This window comes from Cupressus sempervirens, chromosome 5, assembly GCF_028749045.1.
Source record: "Cupressus sempervirens isolate cs-2001-9-10 chromosome 5, ASM2874904v1, whole genome shotgun sequence".
Taxonomy (NCBI): domain Eukaryota; kingdom Viridiplantae; phylum Streptophyta; class Pinopsida; order Cupressales; family Cupressaceae; genus Cupressus; species Cupressus sempervirens.
In genome coordinates this window covers 225395171-225422930 of record NC_143122.1, presented here as the reverse complement: position 1 = coordinate 225422930, position 27760 = coordinate 225395171, and the positions used below count along the sequence as shown (strand labels likewise).

Genomic DNA, 27760 nt, shown 5'->3' with positions numbered 1-27760 from the left:
TTCGATTTAGTAGTCGAGATGGTGTTGTAATCTCTCCCAGTTCATCCTTTCTTTTTTCCTCCTCTTGGTTTTATTCTTGGATCTCTTGATTGACCACTTGATTTGCCTCCACCTTGTTTGGTTGAACTTCGTTATCTCCTGAAAGTGCCTCTAAATCAATAATTTGATTCTCTTCACCTAGTTGTTATTTATTATACTAAGGGGGAGATTCTATCTCTTTCTCACCATGATCAAGTGGGGTATAGCTAGAGCTCTTACTACCTACTAATTTATTAAAGATTGGTACCAGAATCTCCTTCAATGTCTATCTTTGTTTTATGTCCATCACTAGATGCATTTGTGTCTTTTGTTGTTTCTCTTGACCAACTATGCTTGTGGAGGTCTATTATCAACTCATTTAGTGTTTGATCAAAGCCAATACTAATGCCTTGCGGTTGTCCAGATGATTCCTCCTCATGATAAATAATGTCCTTCATGAGCTCATAAGTCAATAAAAGCCTCATTTCTTATAGGCAAGCCACTTGCCTCGGTAACCAAACCTCGATGAATATTTAACTATCACCATTGGGACATCTTGTACCATCTTAAAATGGACGCACTTGCCTTCTAAAATCTTTTAACACCCATTCCATAATGTGTTTCTCGGACCATGGATGGAACGAGTCCTCTTTTCTCTATCTTCTTCCATTTTCTTCCTTTATCTTCTGGTAACTACATGCTCTTTGTGTGGCTCCTCTGAACTGATCTATTGGACCAAGTCGACTCAGGTCAACCTGTTCTGGACTAGGGTTGACCTAGTCCTCAGTGATTTTGGGCCTCAAGGACCAAAAGGCCTTAAGGGTTGAATTAGTTTTATTGCGCTCTCCAATCGGCTTGTATTGTTTTCCTACCAAAAACTCATTTTCAAACATTCAAGCAAGGAGATTTCTATCTAGCATTGAAGGATCCTTTATGGGCATTTCCTCTTCAAGATCTAGCTTATTGTTGGCCATTAAGGGAGGAGATCTACATTGAAGCATTCATTACCTTCTATATCAATGCACACTTACATCTATGGCGCCATGATGGGATTATGGTAGATCCATTGCAAATTGGGGAGATATCCTACATTCCTATACCTAATTCAAGATCTATAACACAATACAAACAAAATCCTTATTGACAAGGGTTTTAAGCAAGGTGAATCCTAACATTTATCTTGTTTTTAATCATTTATATTTACACTTCTCATTTATGGCTAATTCCTTAACCAAGGCAAGCCCTCATCCAAACCAATAACAAAAACTCTTTATATTTTGTGTGGAGTAGGATAGCAGGATTTTACATGTAGATCTAACTCCTCATAAGCTTTTTGGAGAAGGTTCAATTTTGTTATAGTGACGTCAGACTATGTCAGCTTCATGGAAAGACATCCTTCCTTAGGTCAACGTAGTCCTTTTTGCCTTCTTGCCGAATGATTTCTAGGTTTTGTTCCTTTCATTATTTTATTTGGGATTTCTCAATTGGATATTCAAAAACATACTCAGATCCATGATTTTTGGAGCTAAAATACATCTTCCTCTACATATTTCAACGTGATTCTATCATGTTTTATTTCCTTTCACATATATAACCTAATTGGGATGATTGTATACACAACATCTAAATCTACATTCTTTAAGTAATTCGTTCAATTTTACATACACATTATCCTATAAGGGCCAAATATCGTATTTCCTTGTACTGCATTCTCCTTCATAATTCAAATTTGGTATTAACACCCTTCTTCCTTTGGTTTCTTGCTAATCTAATTTGGATTATAAGTAGAACCATATCAGGGAATTTTTCTCTTTCCCTCACATACATGTTTGAATGGCTTAGTGGCTCAGAAAATGAGAGATCTGCAATCTTATTGAAGTGTCTCCCTTTCCCCCCTAAACATATCCAAACTCTTTTCTTTTTTATTTGCCCAATCAATGTGAGAAATGCCATCCCTTTTTGCTTTCTCATAATGAGTTGGAGGGATTACCTATAGTCTTCCACCTGGTTGGGAATTTGTCCCTCTTTGTATCAATTGACATCTTGGAAAACGATCTTCTCTTTATCTCCATGTCATCACTGATATTAGCTCAATGGTCCTTTATGTGTGCTATATACCTATGTTGTGCTACATATGTACTCTTAATTTGATGGAGATGATCAAAGTGTGCTCTTCCATGATACAATCCCGAAAACTAGAATTCAAATTCTCCCTCAGCTCCCTTTGCTACTTGAAGAGGCAAACAACTCTAGGGGAATGAAAACTGCTGACTTATGTTTGTGCTTGTGAATACTGTCACATGCTAACAACTGCCTTGCTACCTCCATTAATATTAGCTTGTTAGTTTGGAACTTGAGAATCTTATTTGGGCAAATTGTGCTTCCCAAAATCTAGATGTAAGTAAATTTGGGAAATTGGATAAATCATGACTCATGCCTCTTCACTATATCCTCATCTTCTTTTGAAAATATTGCAAGTGAACTCTTTTGCAACACTTTCACATTACACATGGAAAATGCATCATTAATAGTCTTGAAATCACCATTGTTTTGCAAATGGAACTGAGGGTAACAGTCATAAACTGTGAGTTCGCATTGCAATCAAAGATACCTATGCATCTATGCTATCTTGTAGACTTCGTAGAAGGTCATGTAGATAGCTTTAGTGGGTGTTACTATTCTCAATTGTTCATCAATGTTGTTACTGATCATCCATGCCAATCAAACATCTCATTACCATTACATATAGCCTCCATGTAGTAAGACATCCAAGATTCAAAAAGTGCTTCTTGTGGACTGCCCATTAGCTTGTTTAGCATCAAATGAGGTCTCCTATGTCCTCCCTGAACAGTCTTTGTGAGCTTGTGAAGCTAGGACTGATTTGTTATAGGTCCTGACAACTACTCCTTGTTGATGAGGATAATGTTGTGACTAGATATGCTCTTGTATTCTTTCATAACATCGTTCTTTTTCTTTTGAACATCCACCTTATGTTTTGGGATATTTAAGGCCTCCCTTATGGCATCTTCTCCTAACTCGATGAAAAGTCCTCAAATTTGTTAATGATGTAGTTCAGTCAAGATAAAATAATGGTGAAAATAAATAGAAGTAAATACTCTATTATTTTCAATGTATTTTTATTGCACAATAGGTTGATCTGTACTATATATATCATAATGATTGTTTACTTAAACTATTCAAATAATAATATGTATCCTGACTGATAGTATCATTTTGATTAACTAATGTAATTTGACCAACTAACACCTCAACGATTATATTTGTTTTGTTTGAAGTGTTGTTAAGGGCGACATGGAGAGTCACAACCCAATGGAACATGACTCCTCATTGGAGTCACCCTATTAGGTGGTGACTCTACATCACCCTTATACATTCAGTCTCTGCCTCCCAATCAACATTGAAGAAAACACACTTATCAGAGAAGTCAATCAGTTTACAGAGAACATATGTACATGCGACTCATCTGCAAGACAACATTGAACGAACAATAACTATACTATATTTCCATCAATGACTGCAAGCACATGGAACAATGGCATCACATCTGCATCAATAAAGGAGAAGCCTAAACATTTGTATGCAACGATGTGAAGCAAGGAGGATTACACAAAAATAAACAAACAGTAGTGTGGAAGGGCATCAAACCAATCACTGCAGAAAGGAAGTCAATGTACACGTGTAGTGTACAAGGCAAGTATGTGGGTGGAAATCACATGGAGGGGTAAACACTAACCAATCTTCTTCGGCATTGGAATTGTAGCATACTATCTTCAGCCTTGACCAATCAGAGTTTGGTCCATTTCATTACTTACAAATTTTTGTAGATATATTTAATAGTTTTCCTTTAATTTATAGACATTTTCTATGTTCAATTTATAATACACACACACACATATGTATATACATATATATGTATATGTACATATACATACATACATACATACATACATACATACATACATACATACATACATACATACATACATACATATATATATATATATATATATATATATATATATATATATATATATATATATATATATATATATATATATATATATATTATAATAAGCATATAGAAGTAGAAGAAATAAAGTTTTCTTCACTAATAGATAAAGTTCGATAATTTAACATGGTATTAGAGTAGGTCTAAGAGATGATCTTGATAAGACTTATCTATCTAGTGTACTCAAATATTTTTAAAATTCCATATCATTCAAAATAGTGAATGGTATGAGACTAGACGACAGACTCGAAGGTGACACAAATTTTGTGGCTTGGAAATTGCAAATAATGTTAATCTTGAAGGAGCATGATTTAAAATAGTTTATGGAAAAATTAGACCCACCACTCGAAAGGGATTGATGAATTGAATAAATGGAAAAAATACAGTACTAGAGCTATGAAATTACTAGTGGACGAGGTGAAGGATCATCTACTTCTCATCATTACAAAACTAGACATAACAAATGAAATGTCCAAAGCACTTAAGAAATGTTTGAGATAAACAATACAACTAGAATTCTCAAATCAAAAGGCAAACTCTCCAACATTAAGATGAATAAAGGAGAATCCATCACTTAATATTTTGTGAGGATAATAGAATTAAGCAACCAACTTTCTACAATTGATCACATCTATGATGAAAAAGAATTCACCATGATGGAACTAAAAGGGTTGGCACCATCATGGAAAACTTTTAGACATTAAGCATGTTCTCGATCCAAGCTTCCTAAACTTGCTCGACTAAAGGCTAACTACATACAAGAGGAGTGCATGTTAATGTCTCAAGATGATACTTCTATTGGAGGTGATATTTAGATTCTCAGAACCCAAGCTGATAACTAAATTCAAAGGGAAAAGGAAACAAATAGATTACTCTAAAATGCAGTGCTTTAGATGTGACAACTATGGTCACTCAACATTTCAATATCCTGATAGATTGAAACATCAAGCGTCCTTTTCCAAAATTAGCAATTCGGATATAGATTCAGAGAGATATCCATTCTAAAGAGCTTCAAATATCCATAACATGTGTGAAATATTGGGTTAAGAGGGAGTTCTCTATTTCCTTATCATCTTCATCAAATTGCAAAGTAAGTGTGAAATACTTTTAAAATGAATTTGGCTTGGTAACAATTTTTGAGATGGTGTCTTAGAATACCAAATTATTGTGATATATATTTTTAATATAAATCTAACCTTAAAATATCATTTATTTGTTTGTATTTTTCAATACACACTATAGGAGTTTTGTACCTTGATCTTTTCCTCTGAGAATGTTATTATAGGAAGAGAGAGTTTGACACTTTTTCAAAGGCAATCTTGGATGAGGAGCTCAGATAATTGATATTCAGAGGGAGTTCAAAAGTCCTTGTGAGTGACTATGATTTTAATGGGCCTACTCCCTGTGTATATAATAATGAAGTGACAACTTTCAAATGATTATAACTTGTATTTGTAGAAGTTATTGAAAGATGACGATCTTACAATAGTTTAATTTTCTATTATGATGGATATCTTACAATGTCTTTTCAGAGCATGATAGATTATACTTTGCATGGTGGATGTTTATATGGTACACATTATGAGAATGCACGTGTGCACATACATTATAAACGTTTTTGAGTACTTGGTGAATATCATATGTCAATATTTTGGGAGACCAATACTCATGATACCAGATGTGATATCAAACTTTATTTGAATACTTCGTGAATATTATGTTTCAATATTCTGGGAGAATAATACTCATGATATCAGATGTGATATCAAACCTTAATTGAGTACTTGGGTGAATATCACATGTCGATATTCTGGGAGACTAATACTCATGATACCATATATGATATCAAACCTTAATTGAGTACTTGGTGAATATCACGTGTCGATATATAGGGAGACAAATAGTCATGATATCAAATGTAATATCAAACATTATTGAGTAATTGGTCAATATCTTTTGCCTATATTATGGGAGACCAATATTCATGATATCAAATGTGATATCAAACCGTTTTTGAGTACTTGGTGAATATCATGTGTTGATATTTTGGAAGACCAACACTCATGATATCAAGTGTGATATCAAAATGTTGGAAATCTTTTGATCAAATATTTCCTTATATGTGTCATCTCTAATGGTTCATGTGTTTATCCTTCTTCACTAAGAGGGAGTGTTAATGATATAGTTCACTCAGGATAAAATAATGGTGAAAATATATAGAACTAAATAATATATTATTTCCAACATATTGTTATTGCACAATAGGTTGATTTGTATTATATATATGCATCTTTATAATTGTTTACTCAAATTATTAAAATAATAATATGTATCCTTACTGACTAACACCTTAGATTGATCAGGAGCGATTATATAAATATCTTTTAAAGTGTTGCTAAGGGTGAAGTGGAGAGTCACGACCCGATGGGACATGACTTCACATTGGAGTCATCCCACCAGGTGGTGACTCTACATGACCCTTATATATTTGGTCTTTGCTTCCCAATCAACATTGACAAAAACACACTTTTCAGAGCCATCAATCATTTTATGGAGAACCTATGTATATGTGATTCATCTGCAACACAAAATCGGACTAACAAGAAGTATACTATATATCCATCAGTGACTACAACCACGTGGAACAATGGCATCATATCTGCATCAATAAAGGAGAAGCCTAAACATTCATACACAGTGGTGTGAAGCAAGGAACATTACACAGAAATAAACAAGTGGCGTAGAAGAGTGTCAAACCAATCATTGTAGAGAGGAAGTCAACGTACATGTGTCGTTTACAAGGCATGTACATGGGGGCAGATCATGTGGAGGGGTAAACACCAATGCCAGAATCATCTTCGACCTTGGAATTGCAGCATACTATCTTCAGCCTTGACCGATAGGAGTTTGGTCCACTTCATCACTTACAAATTTTGTTAGATATATTTAACAATCTGCCTTTAAACTAAATACCATCAGCATTTTGACTATAGACATTTCCTATCTTCAATTTATAATACACACACACACACATATCTATATATGTATATGTATACATAAATATAAATATAAATATAAACACACACACACACACACACACACACACACACACACACACACACACACACACACACACACACATTATAATAAGCATATAATATCAGAAGAGATAAAGTTTTCTTCACTAATAGATTAAGTCTGATTATTTAACAAGATTGCCTCTATATCTCATGGCTTAGAATATGGTACCATAAGTTTGATGAACCTCTTTATGAACATGTTTGCTTCTTCTAATATCGATGCCATCTATCTCCTTGCCTCTTGTCCTGTATGTCCAAATCCTTCAAGTCCCACGATAGATGCACTGGAAATAGGCATGGGAGGAATGAGAGTTGGATCATCTTGCTGAAGTGGCTTCATTACCTGTCTAAGGTTCCCTTCTAACCTCTTGTTTGTCAATTTATTCTCTCTTCTTTCCTACTTGTTTATTTTTTCCTGTAGGGCTTGAATGGATCCTCATGTGAGCCTTGTATTTCAGCACACAAATTATTGCGTGCTCATAGTAGATGTTGTTATCATGGATATCTATAAATGAGGATGTTGATGGAGGAGTTTCATTTCACACTAAGTGAAAATAAAAATACATATGACAATCATTGGAGATGCTGAAAGAATCAAATCACAACGATAATCCTAGCCCTGAAAACTTTGATTCAAGAAACATAGAGAAGAAAATGTCTTATCCCCTTAATGTTAGCCTGGTTTTAAAGATCAAAGATCTCAACAAAGTTCTTCTAGGTGCTCATATTCTTGAATAGATTCCTAATGACAAAATGAAATGCTTTGGAAAGAGATTTATGAAAGGAACACTTGTTTTAATTTTATGAAAAAATTCAAGCTTGTTCCAAATATTATAATTAATAGAGCACCAATCATCCTTAGAATTATCACTACATGTTGAAATTTTACCATTTAATGTAAAACCACTCATTAGTCCTTCATTCAACTACTATCTTCCATGATTACATGCACATCCTAATGGAAGACTATGTGGATGACCTACTTTGCACATCCCCTAGAAGAAGTGATCAATGGGCACCCTAGACAAAATATTCAACAGAACTGAAAGTTAGAAGCTCCACTTGAATCCCAAAAAGTGTGTATTCAGAGTTGTCTTAGGAAAGATCCTAGGCTATATTGTTTCTCAATGAGGCATTGAGGTTGACCTTGAAAAAGTGATTTATTCCCCATTAATCCAGACAAATAAATTCGACAAAATTGACAGGTTTTATTCAATATATCAAAAAAAGAAAAAAAGAAGAAGCTATTTTCTTTTATTATTAAAATATGATATATGATGTAAAATATTTCTATAGTTTTAAATTCTCTAGTTATGGATAGACAAAAGTGGATTTAGTATACTAATTGGGTATGTTTTTTTTTACATCAATTTTTCTAGAGATATGTAAAAAATTATGTCTAGTTCCTACGAGACAAATTATAATTTAGATCTACTTATCCAAAATCTATATGGTTCAATGCCAAGATGGGAAGCACCAATTCATAGAAGGATTCAATAAATTCAAGTAATAACAATTAGGTGAAGGAGTCTTCTAAGGAATGAAGGTTTAGGATATACAATCAGACAAAACCCTTGAAGGAAATTTGGTATTGAATGTGTATTCTTTGTGATAAGGAGTGATATATCAACTAATGAGCATTTTTTTCCGTTCTTGATCCACTTCAACTTGTGTTCTCTTTTTGGATATATATTTTGTGTCCTCAAAAAACTAGAGGGCAAGATGACTACATGTACAAATGAACTTGATAGAAATAGACAAGTATCTCAGTAAAGTTCATAAAATATTATAAGCTTCAAGTTACCTTTTCATAAAAGTGACTTGTCACTTACTGCAACCGAAAGTTAGGACATTACCTCTTTTTGCGAGAAAGTTGAGTGGTTTCTAAGTGAACCCTTTTTGCACAAAAGTGAAGTGTTTCTAACTTGAAAATAGAAAGGTAGTTACTATGAAGTTATTATGATAAATCTATAAATATAAGGTAACTTGTAAAGTAAACGGGGGACACTAGAGAATTTGATAGAGGAATTTTTTAGACCTTTTATGTTCGTACTTGTACCTAAGTTTTTTTTGAGACCTTTTATATTCATACTTGTACCTAAGAGTTTTTGAACTTGAATATTTTCAGAAGGATAACACAGAATGCATTTGATTTGTATGTCTTGAATGTGTTATTAATAATTATTATAGATTTCTTGTATGTTAAAATTGATATATGTAAATGATGAAACACAGTCATACCTAAGTATCTTTGTGTGAAAGTGCCATGGCAACTTGTTTCTTTGTATGTCCTTATGTTTCCCTTCTTACATTATCACTATTTCATATCAAAACTTATCGTAGTCTCAAGTCCCTGTTGTAATTCTTGTCTTTCATAAAGTCCTATTTGGTATTTGTATGTCTTCAAGTAAGGTTTCTATTATCCATCCTCTTTAAGTTTTGTTCTTTCTCTTTTTTGTACATCAAGTTAAAAAGTACACAATTTCTCAAAATCCCCATCATACTAGGGAGCTGCCCTTGTCAAATGTAGAGGAACATTGTTATTTTACGATGATCTCTCCAACTCTTGGAACATTTGCTACTCCTCTTTGGGAAAATAGGACTAGTTTCAAAGAGGTGGTCGTAGTGACAAATCTATTAACCGACAACACACCAGTTCTAAGATCTCTGGTAATATTTTCAATAATGGTCTTTCTTATATCTCTCAAACAATGTTTTTTATCTTGTACAAAAAGTATTGCAGTTCTCTGCTCAAAGGTTCAACCTATTTTTCCTCTTATTCATTTAAAAATTTTGTTTATCATATATCTCTTGTCCAATTTCTAGCTTCTGTTCTAGAGGTATCTTTTTGTTTGTAGACTAAACCATCCCTATTTTGCAAGATTATGTACGTATATGCCTCCTAGACATGGTTACAATTGAACAGACTCTCCCATTTGTCGAGGCATCCTCTATACTGATTTTAGAAAGAACCTTCTAAAACATATTTTGGTGTTAAGTGTATAGAAAATCCAATAAGTTGTATAGGTTATTCCTCATGCTTCAGTCTGGCCTCAACCTAAAGCTCTCAATTTTTGGTTTCCTCAAAATCATGTATAAAACATGTTTCTCAAACAATCGTCCTGACTCTTTTCAGTTCACAAGCCTTGTCTATGCTTGCAGATTTTGCGTACATTTCTATAGCTAATGTGCATATCTTAGATGAATCTTACTTAAGGCTTAGTATTATATTTGTGAACTATCTTTTCTTTCTTTTGCAAGGATTGTCTTAGGCAATCCTCATTGCTATGTTTCTTGGTTGGATCTTTTAGCAACTTTGAAATATTCTGGCCATTCCTGGACATCAATATTATTTTTTCTCATCTCCTAGTTCCATAATGTATTCATTATTTTTTTGAGCTATTGGAAGTATTCAAATGTTCTAAAAATGATAAAAGTGCATTGGAGTAGGAAAGTATATAACAGAGTGTGAAAGAGCTTATAATTTTGATAGTGTACATGTCTACTAAAACTTGTAGACTTCTGTTACTCATCTATGGTAATGCACATCCACAACCCCCCACTGCCATTTACTTTGAGCAGAGCTTTTGGTACTGTTCTTATGCATTGCTAAGAGGGAGGCAAATCAGGAATAACTATTATAGAGAGCCAAATTGTCTTCTTACTTGACATACCTACGAAATAGACAAGTTATCAGTAGATTATTGAAATAGTAAGCTCAAATGTAAGTTATGTAAGTGCCATCCTTGTACATACTACATATGAGGTATCATACTTCAAAGAATACTCTCAATGTACACCATTTAGCAAATTTAGGACTGTGAATCTTAAAATTGCCATGAATTTACCAAAATTTGGACTCTATCGAATTGAAAGGCTGAAAAGTTGTTTTAACAAATTAATGTGATAGTAGCTTATAGAGGTCAATTGGGCATTATCAACTTCCCTTTTTCATAGTGGAAACTCCCTTTAGACAAGTTTTAGCTAGATTTAGAGCCTCTTGTTGTAGGAGGCTAAATAAGAAAATTGATCTTGTGTGAGATGCAATCTTGTGTATAAAACTATATGCTGGTTAAGCATCATGTATTGCAAGAAATAAAAAATCTTTGCATTTTGGTTTTGAACGTAGCTTTTTTATTTTTGACTACCAGTGTATTGGACTTAAACTTTTATCAGATAATACTACCAATCATTCTATAGATACATAGAAGTTCGATGATCAAAATCCAAATTAACAAATTCACCACGCGCCATCTCTGTGATCCATAGCAAGAAGCCCCTTGATATATAGAAGTGCCCCTTAGGATACAACAAAAACCATTTTACATTTTGGTTTTGAAGGTAGCTCTTTATTTCTGACTACCTGTGTGTATTAGACTTTAGTACACATCTTGCATACAATTTTTATCAAATAGTACTACCAATCATTTCCATACATACATAGAAGCACCATGATCAAAATCCAAATCAACAATTCCCCACACGCCATCTCTGCAATCCATGGTAAGAAGCCCCTTGATATATAGAAGTGCCCCTTAGGATATAATAGAAACCATTTACTTTTTTGTTGATACTAAAATCTGTTATCTTTTTCAGTTTTTATGTAATGTCCAATGATTATTTTTTCTAGGTAAAAAAAGAGGTTGGAGGAACCATTATAGATTCTTTATTTACATTTAATGTTTAATAGTCCTAGATTAAAGGGAGGTTGGAGGAACCACCACTGAGTAGGAGAGAAGGCCTTCAAAATGAATCCTTAGTGGATAATTTAAACATTCATGTCAATACTTGTCCCCAAAAAGATTTCTTAGATTTGGAAAAGCAACCAGCTATTTGATGCCACCATATGAAACAATCCATATGGAATATTGAGTCCTAAAAACATGGTGGGCAGGAATAGGAGTGGAGGTGGGCTTTCAAATTCTGATGATGCAGATCGGTGTGGTTTGGTCATTTGGATGGAGATGGACGCTCCTAAATACTGACCTTAGTATGTCTTTATGGGTTGGGTAGTTGTGGTTGTGACAGGATTGGGACATTTGTGTTGGTTCTGAGGCCAAGTTTGTCCCTATCTTTGCTTGTAGTATAGCTGCTTCTACATGGGATGCCATTATTTGGTGTGGTGATGGTGGTTGTTTGACTCTTTGGTTTCACTTGTTTCCATATTCGTGTTGGATATGTTTTAGGGTTTCATATGCCATGTAAGTGCTTCACTCCCCATGTGCAATTTTTGATGTGGCCAACTTAGTGCCTTTGTTGCCATCCTCCTCTAACAAGTTCTCTCTGGTTTGAGCATTGCCTTCTTCTTTCCGGTGGAGGCAGTTTGATAGTGTTTTAACAAACATTTTGGCATTTGTAGTCATTTTTGTGATTAGTTTCTTTTCTATGCTTGGGATTTGTTGTTTTGTTTGAATGAATGGCCTTCTGTCACTATTCGTGGACTCTCCCTTGGCAATGATTGGACTCCACTATGTTGTGCAGAAGAATGGTTTTGTGATTTTTTTGCTGTATTGGCTCAACACAACTCTTGTCACTATGGTGGATGTCGTATGGCTTATTTGCCCTCTTCCCATGGATGTTTTGTTGCATGTCTATTGGTTTCTTCTAATTTGATCTATACCCCTACCACAGAAGAATTCCTACAGGACATGCTGCTTGATCATGTTGTGGAGCCTATTCTATAACATAGTTTTTAAGAACATTCACGTTGTTCCCATATTTGGTCATCATAATTTGCATTTGGAGTGGAATTTTCTTGTGGTTTTGCTGAGCACAAGTCGATGTTGATATATTTTTTACTAAAAGCTATGTTCCCTCGAGTTTTTGGGACAGGGATGACAGGGGACAATGAGACAGGTTTTCGGGAGGACAATCTTTTTTGCCGATTTTGGGGAGGGGGGGATGGAAAAGCTGACATTTTTATTTTTTTTAAAAATTTTTTGGGGACAGATGCAAGCCCCCAATGAAGTCCCCGAGATAGGGACATCCCCATCCCTGAAACACTTTCTTTTTTGGGGTGGACGCGTCCCCGGGGAACATAGACTAAAAGTTAATGACTGACAGTTATCAAGGCACAATTTTAGGGATGTTGCAAAGCTTCATACAAAATGCATAGTTGATCAAAATTCAAAAAATTGAAAACACAATGGATTTTCCTGAAATATCTAGCATTTATTCTTCATGATCTGCAAATTTTGTGATTGAAAATAACAAAAAAAACACAAACAACATTGAAGTTTAAACCTTTTTCAATGGTGTAATGAACCTTCACTTTTGATAATGGAGCTATCCTATTATATTTATGCCAAAGGTGTTCCCTTATTTGAAAAGGAAGAGCTGAAGTTTCACATCTATGGTTGAAAATGCAAGAGAGCGTTGCACTACCAGTGAAAGAATCGTAGCCATTTGTTTTAGTAGAGGCATAAAATAGCACAAAAAAAAACCAATGCCATAGGGGCTTTGCATCTGGGTCCACTTTCCAAACAAAACAACCAAATACAATAACTAACATCCATCCATCCTTTTGTAACACCCCTTCCTGCTGCAACCAATTTCTCATCAATGTGGAACAAACAGGGTTAGAAGAGAAAGAGGATAGGGGGAATCAAAAGCAGGCAGTAGCAAGTGAGAAATTTGAATCATTTACATACCAAGGAGAGGCAGGCATAGGAGCTAAAGCAGTCAGCTTTTTAGATTCACAAGGAGATCAAATATATTACAGCCCAACTAGAACACCATTAATGTGGTGCCCATAACTATATGTATAGGAGCTCATGGACTTAAAAAAGAGGCTTGAGGCTATGGAAACAAGAAATTGGGAAGAAGAGGACAAAGTGTATGAGGCAATAGAGTACACAAGTAAGATAGAGCGGGAAAACAAGGGTTTAAAGGAGCAAATCTTAGGCATGTAGGAGAAAATGGAGATAGGACAGCAAGAGCTAGAAACCATTAAGCAAGAACTGGAGCAATGGAGCTCAGTTGGAAACAAAGGGACATGTCTAACAAATGGAGCTGACATAACACAAAAAAAGGAAATTCAAACAGCCATGATGGATATGGAATTCAAAGAGTCAATTAAAAGCACAAATAGAAGAAGCAAGATCTTGGTCTCAGGTAGTTAGTAGAACATTGGACAGACAATAGGAGATTATTGAATGACAAGTCAAAATACAAATGAAAGAAGAGCAAGATAGACAGGGAAAAGTGGCTAATATCATAGTCAAAGGAGTGAAAGATTTTGGAGTAAATGAGAAAACATACACACTAATGAGAGATTTTCTTAGAGATCATCTGAAGTGGATAGGTAGCATTCAACAAGCAAACATAATTGGTATATGGGTAGACAAAGGGAGGGATAGGAATATACGGGTTACCTTGAAAAATATAGAAGATAAGAACAACATTCTTAGGAATAGAGGTCTGCTCCGAGGCACACATTTTTATTTGGATGAAGATCTTACCTTTTCCCAACAAGAAGATCAAAGAAGGGAGTGAGAAAAGGTGAAAGCAACAAGAAGTCAAGGGAAATGGGCCTCGTTGAAGAATGGGAAAGCTCAAATCAGCGAGTGTTTCTCAAGGGAGAAATAGTAGTTAGGGACCCCACAAGACCACCTAAGTATTGTAATTTGGAATTGCAAAGGTTATCCATGGAGAAGATGTCCGGGGGTGGGGCCCATAGCGGAAAAGAGGGATATTATCATCCTTGTAGAAACACATGAGCATGATGGTTGCAAAGTACCAAATTTTGAAGGATACAAAAAAAATTCAGTTTGGAACAAAGGGAATGAGACAGGTAAAGGACATGGGGGGATTACAACACTAATTCGAGAGGAGCGGTGTGGCATTGTGAAATTGGAAAAGGACCCAAATGAACAATATATTTGGTTGCAAATATCAAGGAACACAATAAATTTCAAGCTGGTTTCATGTTACTTTGCTCCACAAAACTCTAAGTTTTACAAGAAGAAGAAACTAGACAACATAGATCCTTATGCATAATTGAAAAAAAGACATTTTAAAGTTTAGCAACACCAAAGACATAATGTTAGTGGGTGACTTCAATGCTAGGACAATTGACAATCAATCCTTGCAGTTGATTGATAGTGACAAAGAGGCAAACAATCTTATATGGCTAGAAGAAGACAATGATTAGCTTTGGAAGAGAGCCTCCAAGGATAGCGAGGGATGTGTCTCACACTTTGGAGCTGAATTACTTGGGTTGTGTAGTGTGTTTGATATGGTGATTTGCAATGGGTTGAAGAGCTGGCCAAAATCAGGATGTATCACATGTAAAACATATAATGGCCAAAGTGTAGTTGACTATGTAATTTATTCACAAAATCTTATAGTTGAAGTGCTTGATTTTAAAATTGGTGTTTGTCCTTTAGAGTTGAACTCCAATCATATGCCTCTTTTTGTTAAGATGGACTTTGCCTCATATAACCCACAATATAAACGTGACTCTCATGCACAAAAGACAAAAATTAGCAAAGGCAAAGGCAATATCATTTTAAATCAAGAGAACAAAGTTATTTTCAAGGTGGTGCTCGAGCAACAACTCCGTGGATGGGTTGGATAGCTCTTCTCATATTGATCTCTATTTGGATGAGGATTCTGTTGCTGTCTTTGATAATTCAAATGCTATCCCTATGATGGCTTTGACTCAGAATGTTGTTGTTGACCCTTCTCCTGCTGTTGATTCTGTTGCTTTGATTTCTATCCCTTTGGCGGCTTTGATTCAAAATGTTGATGCAATTCCTTTTTCTGCTGTTGACTTTGTCCAAAACACTGTTGCTGGTGCTTCTCCTGCTACAAGGGTTTTGGGGGTTAGTGGGGATTGGCAGAAGGCTACTGGGAAGGTGGAGGATGGTTGGACATCAGTTAAAAGAAAAAAAGGCAAATCCTCTTAACCTTCATTTGATATGTCTTTACATTCTCAAAAAGTTGGACCAAAATGTAAATCTTGATGGTCTGTGGTTTCTTGGGCTGTTTGCCCTCTTGTGGGGAACTTGGGTGTGTCCCTCTAGTTTGTTGGGTGGTATTCCACAGTTGTTTTAAGATTTTCATTGTTATATCTTTTTTGTCCCACAAGGTTTCGGGTCCTTTCAAAACTAGTTTTTACTTAATCAAAAAAACTCTGTGAAAGTAATAATCTTTTGGTGGATGGCAGTTTCAATGAGAAAGGTGAACCAATTCATACCCTCTACTAGACATAAGGTTTTAGACGCGTGTAAAAGATCAAAAAACAAAAAGAAGGCTACTAATACCTTTCTGGCTAACCTATGGTATGATGAAGAATGTAAAGCAGCAAAAAGATTTATGAAAGGAAATGAAACAAACAAAGAACTCAAGAAATGGTATAAAAAATTGATTCACACAAAGAAAGAAGAGTATGTCACAGCTAGAAGGAAAAAGTTAATATCCCTCAAAAAAAATGACCCCAAGAAGTTTTGGAGAGAGCTACAATAGGCAAAAAAACAAATAAATAACAGCACTATAGATGCTCAGTGGCTTGAGTATGCTAAGCAACTTTATGAGCACCCACAAGAGGAGAACACCCCTCCATTTGTGAATACAATGAAGGAAATCTTTAGGGTTGAGGATATCAAAATAGGGATAAAGACTCTAGCAAATGGTAAAATTAGGGACATTGATGGGTTGCAAGCAAATTGGACAACTAGTGTGGTTATCCCCCTCTTTAACTGTGGAGATGTCAACAATCCATCAAATTACCACACTATTATGGTTAACCCACATTTGTGAAAACTTTTTGGGAGCATGGTAGAACGTCGGATGAGAAAATGGGCAGAAAAGGAAGGTAAGAGAGCAAGAGGGCAAGCTAGTTTCAGATCCAGACACTCCACAACAGATCATTGCATCACTCTTCAACACATAATAGAGAAAGTTTGGGACAAACAAGGAGAAGAATCCTACTGCTACTTCGTAGACTTCAAGAAAGCTTTTGACAAGGTGTCTAGAGAAAAGCTATGGAATGGAATGAAAGATTTGGGGATTCTAGATGAGTATAGAGAAGAAGTGCATAGATTATATGACAGAGTTAGAGCCAAAACCAGAACTAGCGGTAGTATGTCAGAATGTTTTGGGACTGACATTAGCATTAAAAAAGGATGTCCTTTATCTCGTACCTTGTTTGGTTTGTACATTGATAATCTAGAAGCTTGGTTAGATAAAACTAAGGGGGAGGGTGTTCACCTAGTAGGGTACATGGTGAAGCTTCTTCTATATGCTGATGATCTTATTCTGATATAAAAAATGATGCAGGGGCTAAGAGATCATTTAGGGGCCCTAGAGAAATTATCTCAAGAAGTTGGGATGTAGGTGAATATTACTAAAACCAAAGTCATGTTCTTTTCTTTAAGGAGAGAAGAAAAGCATATCACATTTCTATTTGAAAGAAAACTATTGGAAATTGTGAAAGAATACAAATATATTGGGATTGACTTCCATTATAAACTTAGCTAGGAGACTTGTAGAGTGAAAAAGATTCAAGGGGGTTGGAAAAGTTCATTTTTACTTAAGAATAGATGTAGGATAGTGAAACTGTGGGATTGGAAAACCAAGAAGACTCTTTTTGGTTTGTTAGTCACACCGGTGGTTCTTTATGGTTGCGAGGTGTGGGGGGGCAGTGTGTCAAAAAGGGGGTGGAGACAAATAGAGATAATTAAAAAAAAATTAATCATAAGCAATCTCAAAGTCAAGAGTTTTGTGCCTTATGAAATTCTTATGGCTGAGACTGGGGCTTTTTTGTTAGAGGCTATAGTGATAATCCAATTACGTAGTTACTTAAAGAAGATTGAAAACATGTAGGATCATCATTGGTCGAAAATAGAAAAAGGAGAGGCTCTTAACGAAAGGAAGAAAACATGGATGAAGCAAAACATTAAATGGTTGGCTAAATGGAACATCAAGTTACAAGATTGCCTAAACACAAATGCAGACATAAGGAAGTTTGTTAGAGGGAAATTTCATAGTGCCATGTGGAACAATAATATGAGTAGAAAAAAACCTATTATATTAAAGAATTTAATCCAACTGAGGAACTCAGCGAAAAAGAATACCTTGGGGCTGCTATTAAAGGAAAGGCAAGGTTATTAGTGGCATAACTAAGGACGGGATCTCATCAACTAAGGTGCAAGACAGGAAGATGGAAGAGGCCCAAAGGGATTTGGAAGCAGAGAATTTTCATATTGTAGGTTTGGAGGGGTTGAAACAGAATGAAATTTTCTCTCAGAATGTGTGGAATATGAAAAAATCCAATCTCTCTATGATGTCATCTTGATGGCGGACAACATGCATAGTTTATTTGAAGGGGATAAGATAAAGCAAACTGCTGGTATTTTGGTTAAGATACATACCAAAGGATTAGAAATGGAAAGGAATTTAGAAATTATCTAGTGTGGTTGTTCTTCGGTCCCTTACACTGCTCTGGTCTCATGGATGTCATTAAAAAGAATTCATTCATTCATCCATTCATCACTACATGTTCATTTCTAAAACGGCCATGAGAGAATTATTCAGAACTAAAACTTGATCAAAATGCAATTAACCAAGGATTGGGTTTTCTTTTTCCCTTGAGGAAAACAAGCTTCAGACGATAGATAGATAGGTAGGTAGCTAGATAGATAGATAGGTAGATAGATAGATAGATAGGTAGATAGGTAGATAGATAGGTAGATAAATAAGGTTGAGAAAACTTTCTCAATATGGAGGAGAAGAATCTATGTACCTTTTGCATTGAAATCAATAAAATCTATTGTTTTCCCACTAAAAATGTCTGAAAACCTATTTGTACGGATTCACATGAAACTCTGAAGGATTGGAAAATTTGAAGGAATTTCATATGAAGAATTTTCAAGTGGTTTGAAGTCTTCAAGTTAGACTGGTTAAGAGAAATCCATTTTTGGGTGCTTGCTAGTTGTAGGAAGGCCCTAACTAGGGTTTCGAGAGAAAATCTCTCTTTCCCAAAGATTCCACCATGGGAAAAATCTAAGCCTTGGTGGAAAGAAAGGGGGAGGATGTACTTTAAAATTTTTTGGGTCTTAGATCAGGAGGCAAGAGATGTGGGTAGTAAATACTGAACCCTCTTGATAGGAATCTACATGTGATCGTCCAATTTTGTGTTTTTGAGGCACAACTTGGCTCAAGGGTGGAATAAAAATCTAAGATCTTGGATTTAGATGTTTTGGCATGTCCCTAAAGTGTTCCAATAGGTTTGGTTGGAAGATGTATTCAATTCCTTGTACTTGCTTTGTAAAAGTGACCTAATTAGCTCTATTAGGCCTAGGAGAGAATTGTAAGAAAATTGAGTTAGGGAATTGGTCAAGGGTCCTAACTTGGTGAGGGTTGTTGATTAATGAATTGAAGTGTCTGAAGGTGGTTAACGCTTTCTATGGTGGAGTTCCAAGAGGGTTGCCTTCACAAATCAAATATTTCCCCTTGTAGTCGTATTTGGAGGTTTGGGTAGGTAGTTTGATTTTCCAAAGTAAATATTGTGGAGTTTGTGTTTCAAACATTGGGGAATTGCATCTTAGTGATGAGGAAGAGCATATTTCATCCTTGAAACATTTTGTCTTGAGTTTGTGTGTTGCTGTGCCTCATGGAGGTGTTTTAGACTTTGAATTTGATCTAGTCTAGGTAGTGTGGGTATTGGGAACCATTCGTAGAGCCCTAGGTTGTATTGGTGGAGGGTGGCTTTGTGCGCTTCTAAGTAACACATTTTTGATATAATCAAGGGTCTCTACTCCAAGTGATATCAGAGAAACTAGTAGATCTTTGGAGAAAGACAAAGTTTCAACCATGTTAGATGGTGGAGAAGAAAATGATAATAAACTTCCTCATAGAATGACAAATGTTGAATTACTGAGGGTGGTGAAAGAGCATGATGTTGAAAGGAAGAAAATGAAGAGAGAGATGAAAAAATTGAAAGAACAAGTCAAGAAAGGATTCAGTGGTAACTCTGAGAATGAGAAGGAGTGGAGTCATGAGGAAACCCCTTGGTAGGAGGAAGAAGAAGAGATTCCTATACAACAGAGGTTGTTCCTAAAGACTTTGAAATCCATGGAGAGAAGGACCATGGATACCAAAATTGATCTTCTTTTTTATAGTGGGAGGATGAATCTAGAAGAAGTGTTGGATTGGATTGATGCACTCACTAGTTTCTTTTACTGTAAGGAGATGCTAGAGCATTAGAAGGTTAAGATAGCCAAATCCAAGTTGAAGGGATCAACCTTAACTTGGTAGAATTTCACTCAAGCAGAGAGGGTGAAGATGTATAAAAATTTGATAGGTACATGGAAGAAAATGGTGACCTTGATAAAGGAAGCATATGTACCTGAGGACTATGAGATTCTTCTCCATAAGAAGAGGTAGAGTTTGAGGCAAAAAGCGATGAACATCTCTAGTTACACTGAGGAATTCCACAAACTCACTATGAAGTCAAAATTGGTGGAGCTAGTGTGTCAAACTTGCTAGGTATATGCAAGGGTTCAGGATGAACATCCAAGATGAACCTAACATAGTCTAGAAATGCTTTCAATTTGCATTGAAAGTGGAGGAGAAGCTTAAGAGGAAACAAGACCAAGGGGGAAAAGGAAGCATCCAGAGATATTTTGGCAATAGAGGAAGAGGATCAAGTGGTGGTAGAGGACAGGCTCCTAGAGACTATGGGAAAACCAGTCAGGACTATTACTTTAGTGAGAGCAATTCTAGAGGATCCCATAGAAGAAGAAGAGGAGACTCAAGGGGAAGATTTGAAGGGAGATTATTAGGACCTCCAAGGTGTTACATATGTAACCAAGCAGGGCACTGAGCATATAAGTGTCATGAAAAGGAAAAGAATTAGACTGATGGGAGAGAAAACCTAGCCAGAGAAGAAGACAATCAAGATGAGGAAACACAAGTATCTTATGCTGCACTTGAGAAGGGAGAAGCCCTTATGATGAGGATGACACTATTGAATGCCCCAAGCACTCATGAACCACCTCAAAGGAAGAATTTGTTCAGAACCACATGCAAGTGTGGAGACAAGGTCTGCAAGATGCTAATTGACAGTGGGTCTATTGATAGCTTGGTATTTGAGGAGGTAGTAAAGAAGTTAAAATTGAGAAGGGTGCCACATCCAAACCCTTACAAGGTGTCTTGGCTCACAAAGGAGCAAAAAACTATCATAGATGAGAAAGCTTGGGTAGAGTTCCAGATTGGAAATTTACAAAGACAGAGTTCTCTGTGATATTGTACCAATGGATGCCTATCATTTGCTACTAGGGAGGCCTTGGCAATATGACATGGAGGCACACCATGATGGAAAGCTGAACACATATACTATCAACCACAAAGGTGAAAAGGTAACTCTCTTACCCTTACCAGATTCTACAGAAGAACAAAAAGATCCTAAGTTTTTGTTTTAGATGGAAAAGAATTTCTAAAAGTTGTGAAGTAGGAAAAGGCTCCATGCTATGCCTTTGTAATTTTGCCAAAAAATGACAGACCTAAGAAGGTTGTGAAAGAAATGAAGCCCTTGAAACATGTAGGTCCTAAAGAGGTTGCGGACCTATTGGACTAGTATAAAGACATTGTCACTAAAGAATTGCCAAGTGAGTTGCCCCCAATTAGAGACATAAGCCATAACATAGATCTGATCCTAGGAGCAACATTGCCTAATAAGGTAGGTTATAAATTGACTCCAAAGAAGAATCAAGAAATGAAAAGACAAATACAAGAACTCCTAGATAAAGGTTTGATTTCAGAAAGCCTTAGTCCTTGTGCAGTACCTACCCTTTTAGCCCCTAAGAAGGAAGGCACATGGAGATTGTGCATTGATTCTAGAGCCATAAATAGAATCACTATTAGGTATAGGTTCCCTATGCCTAGAATAGAAGACCTATTGGATCAACTAGGGGGATCAAGGTACTATTCCAATATAGACTTGAAAAGTGGCTATCACCAAATAAGGATTAGGGATGGTAATGAGTGGAAGACTACATTTAAAACCAATGAGGGCTTGTATGAATGGAGGGTGATGCCTTTTGGCTTGTCAAATGCTCCAAGCACATTCATGAGACTCATGAATGAAGTTCTAAAACCATTTCTTGGGAAATTTGTTGTAGCATACGTTGATGACATCCTTATTTTCAGTAAGAATAAGGAGGAACATTTAGAGCATCTTAAGTTGGTGTTAAAAAGATTGCATGAACAAAAGATTTTTATAAACTTGGACAAGTGTGTTTTTATGTAGGGAGAACTTGTTTATTTTGGATTTTTAATCTTAGAAGGTAACATAAAAATGGATCCTAAGAAGGTGGAAGCCATCTTGAGTTGGCCTTCTCCTAGGACCATGACTGAAGTCAAAAGCTTTCATGGGCTTGCTTCCTTCTATAGAAGGTTCATCAAAGGCTTCAGTCAGTTGTGTGCTCCTATCCCTAAGACCATCATGGGTGGGCAAAAATGTAAATTTGTGTGGAACAAGGATGCAAAAGAGGCCTTCCAAATGCTAAAGAAGAAGGTAATTGAGAAACCTATCTTGGTGTTCCTTGATTTTTAGAAGATTTTTGTTTTTGAATGTGACGCTTCTAACTTGGCTATAGAGGTTGTCTTGATTTAGGAAGGCAAGCCAATAGCCTTTTTCAGTGAGAATTTGAATGAAGCCAAGATGAAATACTCCTCTTATGATTTGGAACTATATGCCTTAGTCCAGTCATTGAAAAAATGGAGGTACTACCTCCTTCTGAAAGAATTTGATGTTTTCACAAACAACCAAGTCTTAAGTATCTTAAATAGCCAAGATAAAGTAAGCCACAAACATATGAAATGGGTCAAATCAATTCAAGCCTACACCTTTTCAATAAAACATAAGAAAGGAGTTGCCAATAAAGTGGTAGATGCACTAAGTAGGAGGAACCTAGTTGTGCAATAAATCCAACTCCTAAGTGTAGGGATCAATGCATTGAAAGATATGTATAAAGAGGATAGTGATTTCAAAGACATCTATAAGGTGTGTTCTGACTTTTTTGAAACCTATCAAACTGAATATGCAGACTACTTGATTCAAAATAGCCTATTGTTCAAGGGGCATCAACTATGCATTCTACAATGTTCAATGAGGGAGAACATCATTAGAGAGAAACATGCAGGCAACATGGGAGGACATTTTGGCTTGGACAAGACCTTGGAATAGGTGAGAAGGTTCCATTATTGGCCAAGACTTCAAACTGAAGTAAGGGAGATTGTGGAGACATGTACAATCTGTTAGAGGGCCAAGGGTACATCCACTAATGCAGGACTATACCAACCTTTTCCTATTCCTACAAGGCCTTGGGAGAGTTGTAGCATGGACTTTGTGATGGGATTGCCAAGATCACAAAGGGGAAATGATAACAGTTATGTTGCAGTGGATAGATTTAGTAAAATGGCCCACTTCATCCCTTGTAGGAGTACTAATGATGCACCAACAATTGCAAGTTTATTCTTCAAGGAGATTGTTAGGATACATGGTTTGGCTCTAACCATACTATTAGATAGATATGTGAAGTTTATTGGTCACTTTTTGAGGACCTTGTGGAAGAAATTGGGAACTAATCAAAGTTTTAGCTCTGCCTACCATCCACAAATAGATGAGCAGACAGAGGTGGTCAAAGTCTCTTGGAATCTTGACAAAGTAGTATGGAGACAAGTGGGAATTAGTCCTACCCCAAGCAGAGTTTTCTTTTAATGACTTAGTCAATAGGAGTACAGGAAAGAGCCCTTTTCAAATAGTGTATGAGCAGAATCCAAGAGGTATCTTAGAACTTAGGGAACTACCTTTCAACACTCCAGTCATTGCTCATGGAGAGGAATTTGTAGAAAGTATGAAGGAGATTCATGACTTAGTGAGGTTGGAACTTGAGAAGAGTTCATAGAAGAATAAGTAGTCAAAAGATAAACATAGAAGAGATGTTCAGTTGCAGGTTGGAGACTTGGTTTGGGCATAGTTGAAAAAGGAGAGGTTACCAAAGGGCAAGCATACCAAACTACTCATGAAGAAAGTAAGACCTTGTCAGATATTGAAGAAGCATGGAATGAATGCTTATGAGATAGAGTTGCCCTCACACCTTGGTATCTCTCCCATATTTAATAGTTGTGATCTAACCCCATATAAAGGTGATGTGAATGCAAGTTCACAAGTGCAACTTGAAGAGCTTGAAGAAGATGTTGCAGGGATACCAGCTCATGAACCAAGGAGACTTGATAAGATCTTGGATACCAAGGTCATCAAACAAACTAGGAAGAATGTACACAAGAAGTATTTGTTTCAATGGCAAGGATGTCCTGAAGAAGAGTCTATATGGATGGATGAGCAGGAGTTCCAAAAACATGGCCCAAGTTTGCAAGAACTTATCTCTAGAGGACTTGAGATCAATGCACCCTAGGAGTATGGTGCTGGAGCACCTTCAATTCCATCCATGTTACAAACACATCTGGAGGATAAAAGGCAAAGGGTTAGGGTAGTAGTTGGATCTAGAATCCAATGCTAGAAATAATGCCCAAGTTGTAAGGCAAGGAGACATTAGGTGTATTATAAACCTAGTTGTCTACCTTAGTCATTTTATTGGCAATTTCTAGGTAGAAATAGGAAAAAGTAGTTTAGAAGGTTGAATAATGAATATATTGTGATCATAACCTTTCTAAGTTCCTAGGATTAAAGTTTGGAAGAATTTGAAGACATTTGGAAACTTTTTCAAAAAGTTGTCAAAGTTGTCAAATTTTGTGCAAAAAATGCAAGATTTGAACTCCAACATTCATGACCACCTTTATTGGTTGGAACTAATTGGGAATGTGATAAATAAGGTCGAGAAACCTTTCTCAATATGGAGGAGAAGAATCTAATGTACCTTTTGCATTGAAATTAATAAAATATGTTGTTTTCCTACTAAAACTGTTTGAAAACCTATTTGTACAAAATTGTAAGGATTCAATTGAAACTCTGAAGTATTGGAAGAGTTGAAGGAATTTCATATGAAGGATTTGCAAGTGGTTTGAAGTCTTCAAGTTAGACTGGTTAAGAGAAATCCATTTTTGTGTGCTTGTTGGTCATAGGAAGGCCCTAACTAGGGTTTTGAGAGAAAATCCCTCTTTCCCAGAGATTCCACCATGGGAAAAATCTAAGCCTTGGTGGAAAGAAAGAGGGGAGGATGTTATTTAAGAAATTTTGGGTCTCAGATTAGGAGGTAGGAGATGTGAGGATTAAATAATAAACCCTCTGGACATACATCTATATGTGACTATCCAGTTTTGGTTTCTAAGGCACAACTTGGCTCAGATGTGGAATAGAAATCAAAGATCTTGGATTTAGATGTTTTGGCATGTCCCTAAAGTGTTCCAATAGGTTTGGTTGGAAGATGAATTGAATTCCTTGTACTTTCTTTGTAAAAGTGACCTAATTAGCCATATTAGGCCTAGGAAAGAATTGTAAGCAACTTGAGTTAGGGGATTGGTCAAGGGTCCTAACTTAGTGAGGGTTGTTGATTAATGGATTGAAGTGTCTGAAGGTGGTTGAGGATTTCTATGGTGGAGTTCCAAGAAGTTTTCCTTCACAAATCAAATATTTCTCCTTGTAGCCCTATTTGGAGGTTTGGGTAGGTAGTTTGATTTTCCAAGGTAAATATTTTGGAGTTTGTGTTTCGAACATTAGAGAATTGCATCTTAGTGTTGAAGAAGACCATATTCCATCTTTAAAATATTTGGTCTTGAGTTTGTGTCTTGCTATGCCTCAAGGAGGTGTTCTAGACTTTGAATTTAATCTAGTATAGGTAGTGTGTGTAGTGGGAACCATTTGTAGAGCCCTCAGTTGTATTGGTGGAAAGTGGCTTTGTGCACTTCTACGTAACATATTTTTGATATAATCAAGGGTTTGTGCTCCATAGAGAGAGAGAGAGAGAGAGAGAGAGAGAGAGAGAGAGAGAGAGAGAGAGAGAGAGAGAGAGAGAGAGAGAGAGAGAGATCATTTTTTTTTAGATGCTTCGTCTACATACCACTTATGTTGACAGTCCCTGATAATAATTTTACATAAAAGACTTTGCATGCAATACAATGTGCCAAAAATTTGGTGGGCACTAAATTTACATTGCACTAACAACTAGTAAGCACTATAATGTAAAGGTAAGAAAATTAATAATTTAGCAATAAACATATTGAAATTTAATAGATTTAGTTAAATTCAACTAAATGTATACATGTACCTAGCACATCTGACAATTATCAATAGTTATATAGAGAGAGAGGTATAGAGAAGGGATATATAGGGATAGAGAAGGATGGAGAGATACCAAGATAAAGATAGAGGGAGAGACATGGGAAAAAATATGATGTCTTAGATATGGAGGTAGGACAAGAAGATTGAGATAAATATGAATATAGAGCAAGAGGAATAAGTGAACAATAGATAGAAAGATAGAGATAGATCATGAGGTAAAGATAGAAAGAGATACAGGAAGATACATAGGGAGACATAGAGAGTGAAATATAAAGAGGAAGAATTAGAAAAATATATAGATAGTCAAATAGATCGAGAGGGAGATAAGGAGATATACTTATGAGGAGAGGAAAAGATGAACAACGAAACAAGTACTTAGTTCACTTTCCTACATGTTTGGTGTACCTATTGCACATTAAGATGTGATTGCTAGTTTATTTTCTTCTTTTGAAATTTGGATGGTAATTTAGTAAAGCTACGATATATTGTTACCACACTTTTGATTTGTAAGGGAGAAGATATGCTTTTTGTAGTTTGTAATAAATTAATATTAAATCTGTTAGTTGGATAGAATAGTTGTACAAGAAATGTTTTTTTAGGAATGGTTTTCTTTTCATATTTTTAACTTTTAACTATTTTAATGATCTCATTTTTAAATAGTTGCTTTCTTATACTGCACCAAGTTTAATTGATGTCTATCATAATGCCTTCTGATCCTTTTAAAAATTTAGACATAATATTTTATAACATATAGATTTATTTTATGCTATATGTTCTTTATTATCAACAACTTATAAGAAAGAACACTAATATTGCTAATTGTGCTACTCCAGTTCTCTTTCCTGTGGCCACTTCTTTGGTAAATCATGCATAACAGATCATATTCTAAGGAATGGAAGTCATGGTTTCTCCAGTGTAAGTGAAATTTGATCCTTAATTTGATTTATCTTTTCATTGTTTTGTTTGATTCAATTGCATACTAATTGAATTTGGTTAAACTTCCATATAAATGATGACAGTGTCCAGTATGTTCGAGCATAGCTACTTTAAGCGATATAAGATGTCATCATGTATCTCAAATTAATGATGGAGAGGTGGAAGTTTAAACAGGCAGATTAATTAGTTCTATTTACTAGAACAATTAAGGAAGGCCCGTGTTCTAAATCTGACTGTTTAGTTTCTATTTTGAAATTCTTGTAAATGTATCACAGGGAACTTCCAAAGATATAAGTTTGAATTGTCCAGTAAACTTGATACATTTCCCCTACTATTAAAATGGATATGCATGTGTGAAAATGACATATATTGCTTCTTGAAATACAGTATTTATTTATTTATTTTAATGCTGTGTTTTGCATTATTCTTAGAGATCCGGAACTTCAGTTT

The 27760-nt window shown here is 35.7% G+C and overlaps 1 protein-coding gene across 1 annotated transcript in view; it reads left to right on the top strand.

Annotated features, from left to right (window-relative positions):
• The window catches only part of LOC149555251 (uncharacterized), a 78773-nt gene extending 51503 nt beyond the window's left edge, over positions 1 to 27270 (top strand). The window contains exon 2 of the mRNA XM_089829356.1: positions 27208 to 27270. Within this exon, the coding sequence (XP_089685482.1) occupies positions 27208 to 27248 (41 nt within the window). The 3' untranslated portion in view covers positions 27249 to 27270. The remainder of the gene's footprint in view (positions 1 to 27207) is intronic.
• Positions 27271 to 27760: the final 490 nt, after the last annotated feature.